The sequence below is a fragment of the Podarcis filfolensis genome, assembly GCF_964270895.1.
Source record: "Podarcis filfolensis genome assembly, chromosome: 15".
Classification (NCBI taxonomy): Eukaryota; Metazoa; Chordata; class Lepidosauria; order Squamata; family Lacertidae; genus Podarcis; species Podarcis filfolensis.
Genome location: NC_139618.1, coordinates 5,714,663 through 5,729,976, shown reverse-complemented (window position 1 = coordinate 5,729,976; position 15,314 = coordinate 5,714,663). Strand labels below are relative to the sequence as shown.

The 15,314-nt window shown below is 44.2% G+C and overlaps 1 protein-coding gene across 12 annotated transcripts in view; it reads left to right on the top strand.

The window, feature by feature from the left end:
* BCAS3 (BCAS3 microtubule associated cell migration factor) overlaps window positions 1-15,314 on the top strand; it is a 451,567-nt gene that overhangs the window by 82,790 nt on the left and 353,463 nt on the right. For all 12 annotated transcript variants that reach the window (XM_083587575.1, XM_083587565.1, XM_083587567.1 and 9 more), the window contains one exon: window positions 14,738-14,831. In XM_083587575.1, the coding sequence (XP_083443701.1) occupies window positions 14,738-14,831 (94 nt within the window). The remainder of the gene's footprint in view (window positions 1-14,737; window positions 14,832-15,314) is intronic.

The window sequence follows — 15,314 nt, the reverse complement described above, 5'->3', positions numbered from 1 at the left end:
CCATGAGAGCACTGTTGCATCAGGCCCTGCTTGCTGACTTCTCATGGGCACCTGACTGGCCGCATTTAGCTTTTTTCTAGCAAGTATCTATAGATAAAGTGCATTGATATTGGAACTATCCAGTGCTGAATGGTGGAAGATTCAGAACCAACAAAAGAAAGTCCTTCACATAACACATAGTCAAACTATGGCATTTTCCCCCACAAGAGGCACTGATAGTCAACTTGGATAGCTTTAAAAGAGGATTAGGCAAATTCATGCAGGGTATACCTATCCATGGCTACCAACCTTGATGTCTGTGTTCTGCCTCCAACTCTTAGACAGCGTACCTCTCAATACCAATTTGTTGGAAGTTGCAGGAGCGGAGAGCACTGTTGCACTCAGGTCCTGTTTGCTGTCTTCCCGCTAAGACATCTGGTTGGGCACTGTGAGAGCAGATGGGCAGCTGACCTGATCTTCTTGTGTTCTGTTATTTTGCCAAATAAAATTGTCTGAGAACACCCCTCTCCTCCCCACCCACCATTCCTATACAATGCCTAGTGGATGCAACATTCTGTTTTTTCTGCATTGGAAAAGAGGAGGTTTTATTTTTATTTCTGGGTGGGGTGAAATATAAACTAGAAAAAGGAAGTTATCCCATCATAAGATAGCAGACTTCACTGTTTGGAATGAGCCTCACTGCCTGTAGCATGTGGAAACAGTATGTGGGGCATGAGCATCTATACCAGTTAACAGCTTCACAGCTTAACTATCTGAAGTTTCTGAACAGTCTTCACAGGCAGCTCCAAATACCATGCATTGCAGTAATCTCTCCCAGAAGCTGTCAGGACCTAGGTAGCTGCACCAGATTTATTAATTATTGTTTATAGCATTTATATCTTACTAGTCATGAGCCCCGCATTACTGTCGGAGCAGGAGCAGAAGGAATGGTGGGAACCTGGGTTGGAGGCAGACACTTTGGAATGGAGAACAACGGTGCCTGCTCTATCCTCTGACCTTCCTGCAGAGCAGAGTGTCTCAGTGAAGGGAGCTATTCATCTGATGGGGGAGCCTGAACAGGAGACTGAGCAGGAGGATGCAGGCTTTGTCACCTAGAACCATGCAATGCCTTCGCAGATGGGGGAGACCCACCCCACCCTGACGAAGTACACGCTTGCAAACATGACATTCCTGCAAGGGAGCATGCTACACCTCACTTTCAAATGAGGAATGGGAAAACTTGTTGGGATATCTTCATTGCTTCCATCCAGTTCGTACTTCTTGCCCTGCTCCTAAACTCCCAGATCACGACTCTTGAGTGCTGTGCCTGTCGCCAAGCCTGTATCGTAACTTGCCTAAGTAAAGGTCTCTTTCTTCCAAGTAAGAGGCTCTGCCTCTGTATTTTGAGCCAGGACATTGCTCTCCCAACAAGGGTTTCAGGAGGAATATATGGTTTACTGCTTCTGTCTTCAATTTGATTCTCCCAACCGTCCTGTGAATAGGCAGAGGTAGGGACTGACTCAAGGTTACCAAGTGAGCTTCATGGCTGGGTGAGAATTTCAGCTTGGGTCTCCTTGGTCTAGGTCAATACTCTAACCCATTTCCCCCCAACCTGGTGCCCACCAGATGCTGTTGGGACTCCAACTTCCATCAGCCTCATGGCCAAGGATGATGGCAATTGTGATCAAGCAACAACGGAAAGGAATGGTGTTGGGGGAGTGCTACTCTACTTAACCACACTGGTGCACAGAACAAATCTGGCTCTCCTGCACTTCAGTTTAAACCATATTGTGTGCGACTTACTATGCCGATAGTCCTTCTCTTTCCCAAACCCCCTAATTTTTCTAAAATAACAATTGTTTTCCAGCTTCAAACGTGTTGCTTGGAGCCTGTTCCTTGAGAAACCGGTTCAAAGAAATACTTTCTTCGTTTGACCTCCAGGGACCTACTTAAATGCAAAATAACACGAAACCCAAAAGGTGGTGGGGGAAACCCAAAATATTTCATTTTAAGTTTTTATAAGGTTCAATTATCTCAGTATAAGGTTGTTGATCCATTCAGAGTTTATTATGCTTTCCTGGAAAATATTTTCTTGGCTTTTCCTACAGTGCCAGGAGAATGGGCCAGGGGTGGGGTGGGGGAGCGGAGGAGGCAGAAAGAAATTCTACTTCATAAATTTCTCATGAAGCCTTTTTTAATGCAGTCATTATTTCTGACGTTCAGTGTCTGCTCCCAGACTCCTCCAGCAATAGCTTTAGTAATAAAATGATTTATCTTAGGTTTTTAAGTTGCCTTATATATGATTTAGAGGATTTTTGTCTGTAATGAACTTGGCCTCTGATCTTTATAGCAATCGTGAGCCAGCCTGCTTAATGGATTTGGTGAAAAACTTTGGGGGTTTTGTAGTGTGTGAGTGTTGTGTATAGGTGTAAAAAGAAAAGCGCTTGAGTTATTCAACTACATGGTGAAATATAAGTAAGGCATTATTGCTAAGTTGAGGGTTCCGGGGTTTTGGTTTTTTTTGTCTGACGCCCCTGAAGTATCACAGAATAACTACAGGCTCTGTACTTGGACTGTTCCAAGCCAGGAATAACATGCCAGCCCTTGTTCTTTTGAGCCTGGGGATCTTGAAACACTGTTGGAATTAACAATTTAGAACTTTTCCAGTGGTGAGGGTGGGCCTCAGTGTTTTGCGGCATGATCTTCATAAAAGGAAAAGGTATTCTGCCTGCAGTTTTTGCTTTCTCGGTCCCTCAGCTCTCACACCAGCCTGTTGTCATGTCTCCCGTGTGGCCAGCGGCTTATGACGGGCCAATATAATAGAGTCCATAAGAACCTAAAAGGAGCCTGACTGCTGGATCAGGCCAAAGGCCCATCTAGTCTAGCATCCTGTTCTCAGAGTGGCCAGCCAGAATGGAAAGCCCATCAGCAGGGCTTGAGTGCAACAGCCTGTTGTCCACTTGTGATTCTCATCAGCTGGCATTCAGAGGGTTCCTGCCCCCAGTACTGGAGGGAATCTGCATGCAATTCCTTCTCACCTCTGGTTACCAGGAGAGTGACTGCATGCACACCATACATTCTACAGCACACAGCTTTCCCCAAAGAATCCTGGGAGCTGCAGTTTACTCGCCCACAGAGCTTCAATTCCCAGCACACATAGCAAACGGCAGTTCCCATGATTATTTGGGGGAAGTCATGTGCTTTAAATGTGCGCTATGGTACACGCAGTCGTGGACTATCCCCTCTTGTTCTCACAACAATTCTAGAAGAGCAAGTTCAGAAAGATTGAGGTTACTTGGAAAATGCCCCTGCATATCTGAGATGTGAACCCAGTTCTTGTGACTTTTGTACCCTGAAAAGCTTACTTAGAGACCATACAGTATATGGGAGAATAAAGGTTTGCTTTTGCTCTTCAGGCTGTGGAACCTGTTGGACGGAAAATATTTTAGTGAACTTTTCTCAGCACAGACACCTTTTTGTGAAAAATTGCTTGTGGTAGCAGTTTACGTAGTCAGCCCCCAACAGTGGTAGTTTTTGAAACAGAACTGTAGCATCAGGTTATATATATATATATATATATATATATATATATATATAGTTGAATTATTGGACTTGGCTGTTGTGTTTATATTTGAAAGCTGAATAAAAATAATTACCGAGAAGCCCAAACAACTTTGTGGTCAACCCAAATACATTAACAAGGTTTGTGAGCTTGTTTAAACTTCCTTTTAATGAAGTGTTAGCAAACTTTTCAGTTAGATGTAATGGTCGTTTCTTTGGAGCCATCAATTAGTTGAAATGAGTGAAAACAAAGATATACAGATTTCCTCTTTTTCTGCCCCCCTTCCCCTAATTGAAATTAAACGCATAAACTTTTAGTGGCTGGACTGATGTTTTCTTTTGACCTTTTGATTTTTGACTTAATTAATTCATTGGGTGGGACCACCCAGAGTTGGTCTGAAATAATGACCTTTCTCAAAAGCCTTGCAGTTTTGGGCCTCACTTTAAACCTGCTAAATGTCTTGTATAGCTGCATGGTAACAGAAAGAAAAAGAAAAAGAAAAGCAATATTTTTTTATTGCAATAGTTGCCCTAACCCAGCCTCCCCCAACTTAGTGCTCTCCAGATGTTTTGGACTACGACTCCCATAAGTCCCAGCCAACAGAGTCTTCAGGGCTGATGTGAGATAATAGTCAAAAACTTCTGGAGAGCACCAAGTTGGGGAAGTCTGCCTTAATCCAGTAAGTCAAAGCATGCATAGACCTACACTTGCTAAGGCTAGGTACTCGAACCCAGGCCTGGAGGGTGTATTCTCCAAGCCATCCCCTCTGCCACCCATCACTGGCTGAAATTTAAGGCAGAGGAATGCGGTGTAACTCAGTGCAGAGCAGAGCACAGAAATCGATGTGCAGTGATTGGACGATGCTGTCCTGTTGACCAGAAGGCCAAGGTCCTGGTATTCATGTGGCTGGTTCAGAAGCTTCGTAATGAACCTTGTTCACATGCCATGGTGAGCCAACCTATGGTTGATGGGACCACATGGACTCCTCTTGAAGAGCTTGTGACTGCTTTTCTGCTCCGCAAAGAGCAAACCTCGGCTACAGCTTGTGGTTAGCAAGGAGAAAGAGTTTAACATCAAGCCTGGGCTTGGACAATGTGCTGCACAGCATGGGAGCAGAAAAACCAAGGAGCGGCAAAGCAGCTACAAGCTTCTCTCTGGGAGCCTTCAAATTTGCACAGTCCTTTTGGCTTACCATATTGTGTGAATCACTGCCTGCCAATCACAGGGTCCAATGCGGAAGGGTTGTATCTCAGTGAATACAAAAGGGCCTGTTGGGATAACTTTAGAAGAGTAAGAGTGCCTGTCTTGTGAATTTTGGTTAAGGAGGAGACTTTACCTGTTGGAATACCTCTCTCTCTCTCTCTCTCTCTCTCTCTCTCTCTCTCTCTCTCTCTCTCTCTCTCTCTCTCTCACACACACACACACCCCCAACATAATGAAGTAGTTTATCGTAGGAAATACATGGCTGGTAGAAAAAGTTCCTCGTTTTAGTCTAACTGGTCTAGAGAAGAACAATGCAGCCATCTTTCTCCTTTGTTCTCTTGGAGGGTAGTTCAAAGATGACTTTTTATCTTGTGGTCTGAGAGATAGGTGTGAGGAGCAGGAAGTTATAAACAGGATGCAAACTTAGATGTATCTTTCTAAATAACGAAGAGATAGAGAAGTCAGCATAGAGATAGAGGTACAGGGATAGTCTGGGAATCGGGAGGTTCCATATCTGTCTTAACTCCACACAAACCCCTCTTGTACAAGCTGAGTTGCTCTCAAACTTCCAACAGGGCCCATGTTCAAACCCTGATGTGCTTAGGTAGGACTGGGAAAGACCCCTGCCTGAAACCTTGCAGAGCTGCTGCCAGTCTGTGTAGACAGTATTGATCTAGATAGGCCAATGGTCTGATTCAGAACAAGACAGCTTTCTAGCTTCTTATGAAGGACCCCATAACCAACACACCAACACTGGAATTCTTACTCTGTTAGCCCTCTGGCTTTTGTTTCAAAAGGCATTGCCCACAATCTTTCAGAATCCATCTCTGTGCCGCCATGAGGGCTAGAAGCTTGGTGTAAGGTAGCACTTGGTATAAGGCAGCTTCCTGTGTGCTTGAAGGCGGCAGCAATTCTGAACCCACACAAGTGACTCACTAGGCCAGGTCATTGGGCACTGAGATTCCTAGTTTGAACCTTGAGCTCTTTTTATGTATGCATTTATTTCCAATTTTGAGCTGCCTAATAAAAAGAAAATCCTCCAGGTGACATGCCACATCAAGCGGAATAAAATGTAAGAGCATAGCATACCAACGATTCAATAATAAAACAATAAAGCTGAACCGGCAATAGTTCATTGATTTAAAATCCAGCTATCAAATCCAACTTGGCATAAAATGGAGACAATTCAGCCAGCAGCAGACACTTCAACTAGCATACTGACAAAACTCACCCCCCTACACACGCCAATAGCTAAAACAGACCAATCTGCATTGCTGTCAATCTGCAAAGACTAAGGCTGGGATACTCTTTTTGGCTCCACAGACTAGATCCTTACCAGATTCTGGCCTCTGTGACTGCCCAGCTGTCAATCACCTGATGTCACAGTGATGTGTTCGGTGTTTGGGTGCTTTGAAGTCACAGAGCCCTGCGTGGTGCTTTAAAATGACGGAGGGTTTAAAATCCAGCCCCCCCTTCCAGAAGTGTGTTAGACAACGGTTGCCTAGTCACAGATGTCCTTTTGGGGGGCAAACTCCCTCCTGTTGGGGAGTTCTGCCAGTCCCCTTCCCTGCCCATGTTAAGAATGCAGTAAGAGTCCTGTTGGATCAGGCCAGTGGTCCATTTAGCACAGCATCCTGTTCTCACAGTGGCCAGCCAGGTGCCCCAATGGGAAGCCCACAATCAGGACCCGAGTGTAACAGCAACCCTCTCCCGCTGACTTTCCCAACAACAGGCATCCATAGGCATATTGCCTCCAACAGTGGAGGTAAACCATTGCCATGATGGCTCATAGCCATTGATAAACTTACCCTCCAGGCAAAATCCAAATACATATTTATTTGTCCAGGCACCTGGAAGGGGATAGGAACATTCGGGGCACTGCAGATTTAAATAATCACTTTAATGATTGTTTTGAGTATGGCCCTATCAAATTTAATGTTACTAGCTGCCTTGGGCACCCTTTGAGGAGAAAGGGTGGTATATAGATTTAATAAGCAGAGAAGCAAACATTGAAGGTTCCTCTTTATTTCGCATCCTCCCAAGTTTTGCTTTCTGCGTGAAAGCAGAGCTTCTAACTGTATGCAAAGAATACGCTGTTGAAAAAAGAATACGCTTTTCTGTGCAACTGCCCCCCCCCCCGCACTGCCCCACAAACCCCTTTATTAGTGTATTGTAATATAGAAGACAATAAAATTTGGTGAGGGAAGAGAGGCATGGCCAATAGCAGCAACATGCAAAGTTAATTTTCATTCAGTTTAAGGATTTGATTTTTAAAAAAGGAAAAAAACCATGGCCAATGAAAGATGCTTATCAAGTATCAAGACTCTATGAGAAAAGCCATCCGTGGGCCTCAGGCCAAGAACTTAACAAATAAATGACCTCCCAACAATAAAACTTAAACCTACCATGTAGACTTTCATTAGTCCATGTTGTCGCCAGTGTTTATTTACAGCAAAACTCTCTTTTTGCAGATAACGCAGTCTGCTACCCTCAGTGTTGACTTCCCCTGGGTTTTTTTTCTCTCTGTGTGCTTTCTATCTGCACTTATTATTGAATAATTCTCTTTATATATAAAAAAGCAACAGGATTCCCTCTGAACCCAATACTGTCTGCCTTAACTTTTATTAAAGGGGCTCTGCTTTTTCTCAAGAAGACATTTTTGTCGCAGATTAATGGCTCGAGCCAAGCCAAAGGCTGCTCTGAGTTTACGCTGGATTCTATTAAAAGGGAAGCAGCTGTTAACGTTGCAGATTTATCACATTTAGCTTCCCCCTCCTTCTTCTCCCTACTGATGTTTGACCTTAGCTATAAATGTTTTGAGGTGCTCATTGTTTTTCTTTCAGAGTTCTTTTTTCTCCACCCATTATTGCTGCTGAACATCTTAAAAAAATTGAAGCTGACATTATATTGGCTCTGTCAGATTGGACAGATGAGGGCTTCGCAATTTAAAAAAACCAATTTGGTGCTGCAAAAAAAGCAGAAGGATAAATACTTACTTTTTATCTATCTATTGCCCATCCTTCATTCTAAGGTCCCTGGATGGGTTGCAAAATTAAAGCACAACATTAAAAACAATTAAAAACAATTAAAAATCATAAAAATGAGATGGGTCCTAAAAATATATACAGCTCAAGTGTCAAAAATCCAGGGTAAAGTGGTGCATCTTTGACCTTCTCCGGAAGCTGTACAATGAAAGTGCCAGACGCAGCTCTATGAGGAGGGAGCTCCACAGTTTAGGGGCTGCCACAGAGAAGGCCCTGGCCTTATGAGGGCGGAGGAACCAGCAAGAGGGCCCACTCTGCCGATCTCAGCACCCAATAGGGTCTGTACAGAAGGCAGTTTTTCAGTCCAGGCCTTCTTTTAAGGAGTCCTCTCTCCCTTTCTCCCCTAGCCTTCTCAATCACCTGCATGAAATTTCTTGTCGCCTCTGGCTACCAGGCTAGAGATGTCTTTAAAGATTGGATAAAAGGGCACCATTAAAGCTAGGGGAACGGCTCTTTGTCTTGTCTATTATTTCAGCTTCATTCAGTTGATCCACATACACATTTCCCTCTTCAGGAGTATGTGCGCAACACAATGCCAACAACGTAAATGGGAACTCGAAACATAGCAATCCTGTAAGGGCCACAACTCAGCAGTAGGAAATTTCAAACGCCGACCCGTCTGGATGAATGAATACGGTTGAAGATGCTGCTGTGGTTACAAGGGTTCATGCGATATTTGAATTCCTGGGTTAGGTTCCTAAATTGTTTAGTCTGCCTTCTGTTGCTCTTTATTTAAGCGGGGGGGGGGGGGAGACACACACAACACAACCCGCTCCAGCATACAGTAAGAAAAGATCAAACACAGATCAAATGAGGCATTGCAATCCAGTGCACTCAGGCAGGTCAGAAATGAAGGAGAAAGGCATCTACTTCACTTCAATGCCCAATTAAATATGTTCCGTGCCACAAACAAACGTGGGTAGACTTCAGGATTGCAGAATCTACTGAGGCTGATGAAGTGGAGCCGGGTGTCTGGAGGGCATTGGGAGGGTGGTACACCCACTGGCAGCACAATCCAAACCCGGGGTGAGAGAGTTTGGATCGGGCGGGTCCTGTTTTTTCATAACCTGAGCCAGGGTTACATTAGTCCCTGACCCCGGATAAGCTTGAGATACCCCAGTGCAGGTCTCCAAAAAGGGGTGTTCCAGGGGCATGGCAGATGAGGCAAGGACAGACTTCCACCTATTCCAAACCATTTTCATCTCAGTCATGTGATCTAGGGCCCAGTCTATCAGAAAATCCCAGTCCATTGTTACCATTCAATAGGCAATCAAGGGGATCTAGAACAGGCCAGTAAACAGCCCATGGGCAGCACCACCACACTAGAAACATCTTGTTCAGAGTTAGGAGCTGAGCCAGATGACCCTGCCTAAAACAGGGCCTTTTTAGTGTTGGCTTCATGTCTCTGGGACCACCCTCCCTCAAAAAAGGCATGTTTGACTCCTTCATTTTTTTTAGGTGAGCCTTGGACTTTCCTTTTTCAGTCTGTCTTTGTGTGAAGAGGTGGTCAGGATATTAAAATAATACTGCTCATATATATTTGCATTTTATTATTATATATTTGATTGTATATATTGGTTTGCAGATCCAAGGTGATTTTTGCTGATCTTTTAGCTCTTGGTATTTTAATTACCTATTCATATATATTTAATGTAAGACCCCTTGAGAAAACTCTCTCATGTTTTGAAAGGTGGCACAGAAATTCTTAAATAAATACATACATGGGAATGGTCAAGAGGTAGAAAAATGTGAGGTAAATTAATTGTGGCACAATGCAGGCCAAAAATCACACAGAATAAAACCAGGATGCCTTGCAATGTGTGTGTCTGTACCACAATTCTAAATCTGTCTCCTTTACTGCAAGCAAATCCAGTTCTTTGGGGTTTTTCTCAGGACACCTGAAGGTCACGTTAGTCTTTTATAATCATTTGTCCTCCTGTTTTAAAGGGACGTTCCACCTGTGTCCTCCACTGTCTAGCAATGTCAGTCTCTCTGTTGAACTTTAATCCAGTCAGTTGATGGAGCCGAGTGTGTTCACTTAAGCCCTTGAGGTCGAATCTGTTCCCTTTTGAAAATCGTCAGCTCTCTTTGGGGAAGTGAGGTCGAGCAGCTGACAAGACAAGTGGTGATTTTTGGGGTCTTGACAGAAGGGAGACTTAATGTTGATTTCTTGAGTGCCTACTTGCTTCTCCTTTCTTGATCGGAGGAGATATAACTGAGGAAATATTGCGTTCCTGTGCGTTACGCAGGATAATGGTCAGATTTATGAACCTTGCCTCTGAAAGAGTTTTTCTAATGCGCTTTCAGGGATGGCGGCGACAGGCCAAGGCTTTGGGGTCGGAAGAAGGTGGTGCTGCCGTGGGGGAAGGAAGGATGTTAAGGGCTTGATCTCTCCAGAAGCCCAAGTGCGGCTTCTCTGTACCACAGAGGATCATCTTATTTACTTGCCTTTTCTGACATCTACAAGGCTGGCTTGTTAAGAGAGAGAGTTCTGGATATGGAGTGTGTGTGTTGTTTTACAGCCTGGTATCTGAGCTTGAGGGAAATGTACAGAACCTGAAATGGTTATGGGGCTTTCTTGGAGCTTCTAGAAGCTACCTTGTTCTTAGAAATGTATTTGTTCAAGTAATGTACAGTTAGGCCTAGAACAGGTGTGGAGAATCCTTGGTCGTCCAGATGTCGCCAAACTACAACTCCCATCACCCCTAGCCATTGTCCATGCTTCCTAGGGCTGATGGGAGTGGTACTTCTGCGGTATCTGGAGGGCCAAAGGTCCCTCACCCTTGGATTGTGTGTCCATGCAATACAAAGAACATTTGAAGGTCTCTGTTTGAGGACTGTTCTGTCCAAGTGCGTTGGGTCTAATCAGGCCAGCAACTCAATATGGATTATCTACTGCTGCACAGTAACTTTGAATTTGAACCTGGCTTGGCCATGTTAACCAATAGCCAATGGCCCATCTAGTCCAGTGGCCAACCAGATGCCTGTGGGAAACCTGCAAGCAGGATTTGAGCAGAAGAGCAACTCTCCTCTCCTGTGGTTTCTAGTAGCTGGTATTCAGAAGCAATACTGACTATGGAGGGAGAGCTTAGCCATCATGGCTAGAAGCCATTGATAGCCTTATCCCTCCATGAATTTCTCCAATTGTCTTTTAAAGCCCTCTGAGTTGCTGGGAGTCACTGCCTACTACAAGAGCGTGTCCCATAGCTGAACTGTGTGCTACATGAAGGTGTACTTTCTTTCATCTTTCCTGAATCTTTGAGCATTTAGCTTCATTGGATGTTTCTCTGATATCATCATGCCCACTGCGTCACCTTTTTTGGGTTTGATGATCCTGTTTAATGGCCTTTCCTCTTCCCAAGCCAGTCTGTGGCTGACCATTATGGACAGTTGCAAAAATCTGATGAAAAGTCAGGAACTTGTCTGGACTTCAAAGCCAAGGTGTCTGATATCTCTCCTGTGAAAACACAGGAGGGAACTCATCCCATCTGCTCATGACTAAACTCTGCCCAGCAAATCTGTGCCACCAATGACAGAATATGTATTTTTTTTTCTTTAAAAAGCCCCCGCTGCTGTCTACTAAATAAAGGAATTCTCCTCTCTAATTCAATCCAGGCCCCAAATATTGTCCTGTCTGTTAATGTTGGAATCAAACAAAAAAGATACAGTTGTGCCAACAGTTCATGGAAGCTTGAAGGTTTCATAGAACCTTAGAGTTGGAAGGGACCCAAAGGGTCATCTAGTCCAACCCCTGGTGTCCTGGCATTTTCTCTCTTGATGCACTCTCAAATAGGTTTCCTTCATGTCCAGAGCAGAACAGGGATGTTCTAATAAATAATATTAATTAAATGTCATTTTTCATAGAGAAGGGGTCATGGATTTTCAGAGGGGGGGAATGCATCCTTCAGGAGAAAACTGAAAAGGGGTGGAGTAGGGGTGGTAAGGATGCCAAGCTCTAAACTGGCCCCTGTTGGTTTGTTGTGATCAAGTTGCTGCTATACCTTGAAACATCTGTCTGTCTGTCTGTCTGTCTACCTAGGCTGGCCCTACTATTAGGCAAAATAAGACAGTGGCCTCAGGTGGCAGTTGCTGAGGGGCAGCCATTTCCTCCAGCCATTTCTGTTGGTGGACGGAACCACACAGTCTGTCCTAAGCTCCCTAAGCCCCAGCTGCAGCAGCATGTCACCAGTGTTGGAAGTAAAATTCCCTGTGCAGGGAAGCAGGGAGAGGGTGCCATCTTGTCCTTCGCACCAGGGAGCAAATGGCTTGGGCCAGCCTTATTACTTGCCTTCCTCCTTTAGTGCAGCATCCCAAATGAAAACGCCATTCTGTGCTCAGAAGTCATGATAGAATCACGACCCAGGGGTTTGATTCCTCATTGTCAGGGGATGAGGGTGAGGACTCTGAAGCAGAAGAACCAAGGGCGTGCAGGGCCAGTCCCACATGTGCTACTGTCAGATGAACCTGCAGGGCCAGCACAGAGCCTAGATTGAGAATATGACACTGTCTGCCTCTGACTCGGAGGCTCCACTGCAAAAGTACCAGTAAGACCCAAGGCTCCTCTGCTCTGTCACAGCAGGAGATCAGCAGAGAGGGCTGGGCTTCTTTAAGCAGAATAGCATCTTGCAGCACAGGTGGGGCTAACAATCAGGCTGCACCTGCTCTTGCTCCTACAGAAGGCCTCAGGTTTAGCTTTCTCCTTTTTGGAGCCACTTCAGAGCTCTGTTTCCCAGGACACAACCTGGGCATCCAGCCTGAACCTTTCTTGTGTATTGTGTATTGCCTGAGGCTTGCCCACCTTGCCTTGCTTTGCACCACAGGTGGCTCTTACCTGGCTGCATTGCAGTACACAGCAGTAACAAGGTATGTCATCTCTGGTTGAGTTTATCCACCAAATGGCCATGGATGAGCTACCAGTTTTATTCTGAAACATTTGCCTTGGAAAATGTTTCTGTGCTACTTATTCTTCCTTAGATGGTTGGCACAGGCAGAGGATGTTGCATGTTCATGTTTATAGTGTTGTACAAGCGTTTGGAAGAGGGAAATGGATGAGCACAGTGGTGCCAAGGGTTGGGTGGGCTTGGCGATGCTATCCTTGAGCAAGAACAGGCAATGCAGGGCTGTCACTATCCAGCAGCAGCAACACCATATTGACTCCTAGCTCCTCTCCCTGTAATGTGAACATACAATGTGGCCCTGTCATGTGTTTCCCCCACTTCTCTCCAGCATTATTGGTTTCATAACTACATGCCAGGGAGAAAGGGTGGAGGAAACTGGTGCTGTGGTTCAGCCTCCAGTGGGTTGGTTGGAAGCGATTCCTTTTGCTAGAAAGGTCAAAGCCTGCTGCCTGCTAGATGTTGCTGGACTCCATCTCCCATCAGCCCCAGCTAGCCAGGATGGCCAGTAGCCAAAGAAGACTGGACTTGTAACCCAGTAATGTTTACAGGGCTTCAAGTTCCCTGCACCTGGTGTAGAACGTGCCATTTTTTCTGTCTTTACTTTCTGTGTAGAGTTTCTTCTGAACGTGACAGTATAAAAACAGGTAACTTTGTATTGTGGTACAGGAAGGGCAAAATTATAAGAGTTTCTCAAACCACATAATTATGAAAAAACCTGTATAGGGTATGGGGAAAATACAATAACTTATTAGAAAGGAAAACACATATGTTGTTGTCACCAACAGAAGCCCTTGCAAGGAAAAAATTTATACACAGACAAATTGGAGTACATTATAGAGACTTGCTAACAGTCACCGGGGAGGAATATAAATTGAAAGAGTATGGAGAGATAAAGGATCAGGTGGCAGATTTGTTAAGTTACCATCAGTTGAATGCATCATTTAGGTTAGATAAAAAATGTGGATTTGCGGAACAAAACTCGCAGCTTGAAAGAGAGTTATTAGGCTCCAGGGTTAAAATATTATCTAAAATGTATAATTTATTACTTGAGTGGGACACAAAGGACAAAATGGTGAAATCATTGATAAGTTGGGCCAGAGACATGGGACAAAACATTGATTTTGCATTATGGGAACAACCATGGAAATTAAATTTAACGTTTATGGCATGCTACACACTAAGCGGAAAACTCATGAAGATGATGCACAGGTGGTATTTGATGCCAAACAAACTAGCAAAAATGTCAAAATCAACAAAGGGTAACTGTTGGAAATGTAAGATGGCACAGGGATCCTTTTACCACATGTGGTGGTTGTGTAGCATAATTAAAAACTATTGGGAAATGATCTATAATGAACTTTAAAAAATGTTTAAAAAATCATTTGCTAAAAATTCAGAAGCATTTTTGTTGGGTTTAATAACAACAGAAGTTACCAACAAAAGAGAGAAATTCGTTCCTGTGTGTGGCAACAGCTGCCCATGTGTTATTAGCGCAAAAATGGAAAACAAATAAGGTGCCAACGAAAGAAGAATGGCATATCAAATTGTTAGAATATGTGGAGGTAGGGGGGGATGACCATTAGAATAAGAAATCAAAATGATAAAAGACATAAGGAGGACTGGATATTTTTTATTGAGTATATGAAAAAGTATTATAAGCAGACGATCAGCCTAGAAGGATGGTAAGATTCTCAGCAGTGTAAGAAATAACTAGAGTTAAAATAAGGAGTTGCGATAGACTGGCTGAACCAAGAAAACACAAGAAAAGGAGGAGATATAAGGAACCATGGAAGGAGAGCATGGGAAGTCAGTCAAGGAATGTGTTCTGTTTTCTGTTATTTCTAAATTTCTACTTTATTATTATTTCAGAGATTCTTTTCTTTTCATATTATTTTTATTTATACCTTGCCTGTATTGAAATATATCAGAAATGCAAATAAATGCATCACACACACACACACGTAACTTTGCCACAACCCTTGGACTGTGAATGTAAAGAGGATAAAATGCAGGTACGCCACTCTTCTTCTGTTCTTTCCGTTACTGCACAGGTGCTGGTAAGCGAGGACTCGGACAGCGATGGCATTGTGGCTCACTTCCCAGCACATGAGAAGCCCATCTGCTGCATGTCTTTCAACCCTAGTGGTAAGTGACTTGTTTGCTCTTCATCTCATCATATTCTTCTTGCTACAAACACGGGGGTGAGGGTGTAGCCTTCTGTTATTGTGGTTCTCGATGCAGTCTTGCTGGAAATCCCAGTCCAAGGAAGTCGGATGCTATTTCCATTTGTCAGTAGCCAAAGACATGGGCATGGTGTGGGGTTGCAGACATATAATCCTTGAGGAGGGATGCAGCTCAGGTGTAGAGTCCCTGCTTTGCATGCTGAAGGCCCCAGGTTCAGTTGCTGGAACCTCCAGGTAGGGCTGGGAATATCCTCTGTCTAAAACCCAGAAGAATCACTGCCAGTGTGTGAGGACAACATTGAGCTAGATCAGGCATAGGCAAACTTGGCCCTCCATATGTTTTTGAGACTACAATTCCCATCATCCTTGACCACTGGTCCTGTTCGCTAGGGATGATGGGAGTTGTAGTCCCAAAACATCTGGAGGACCGAGTTTGCCTGTGCCT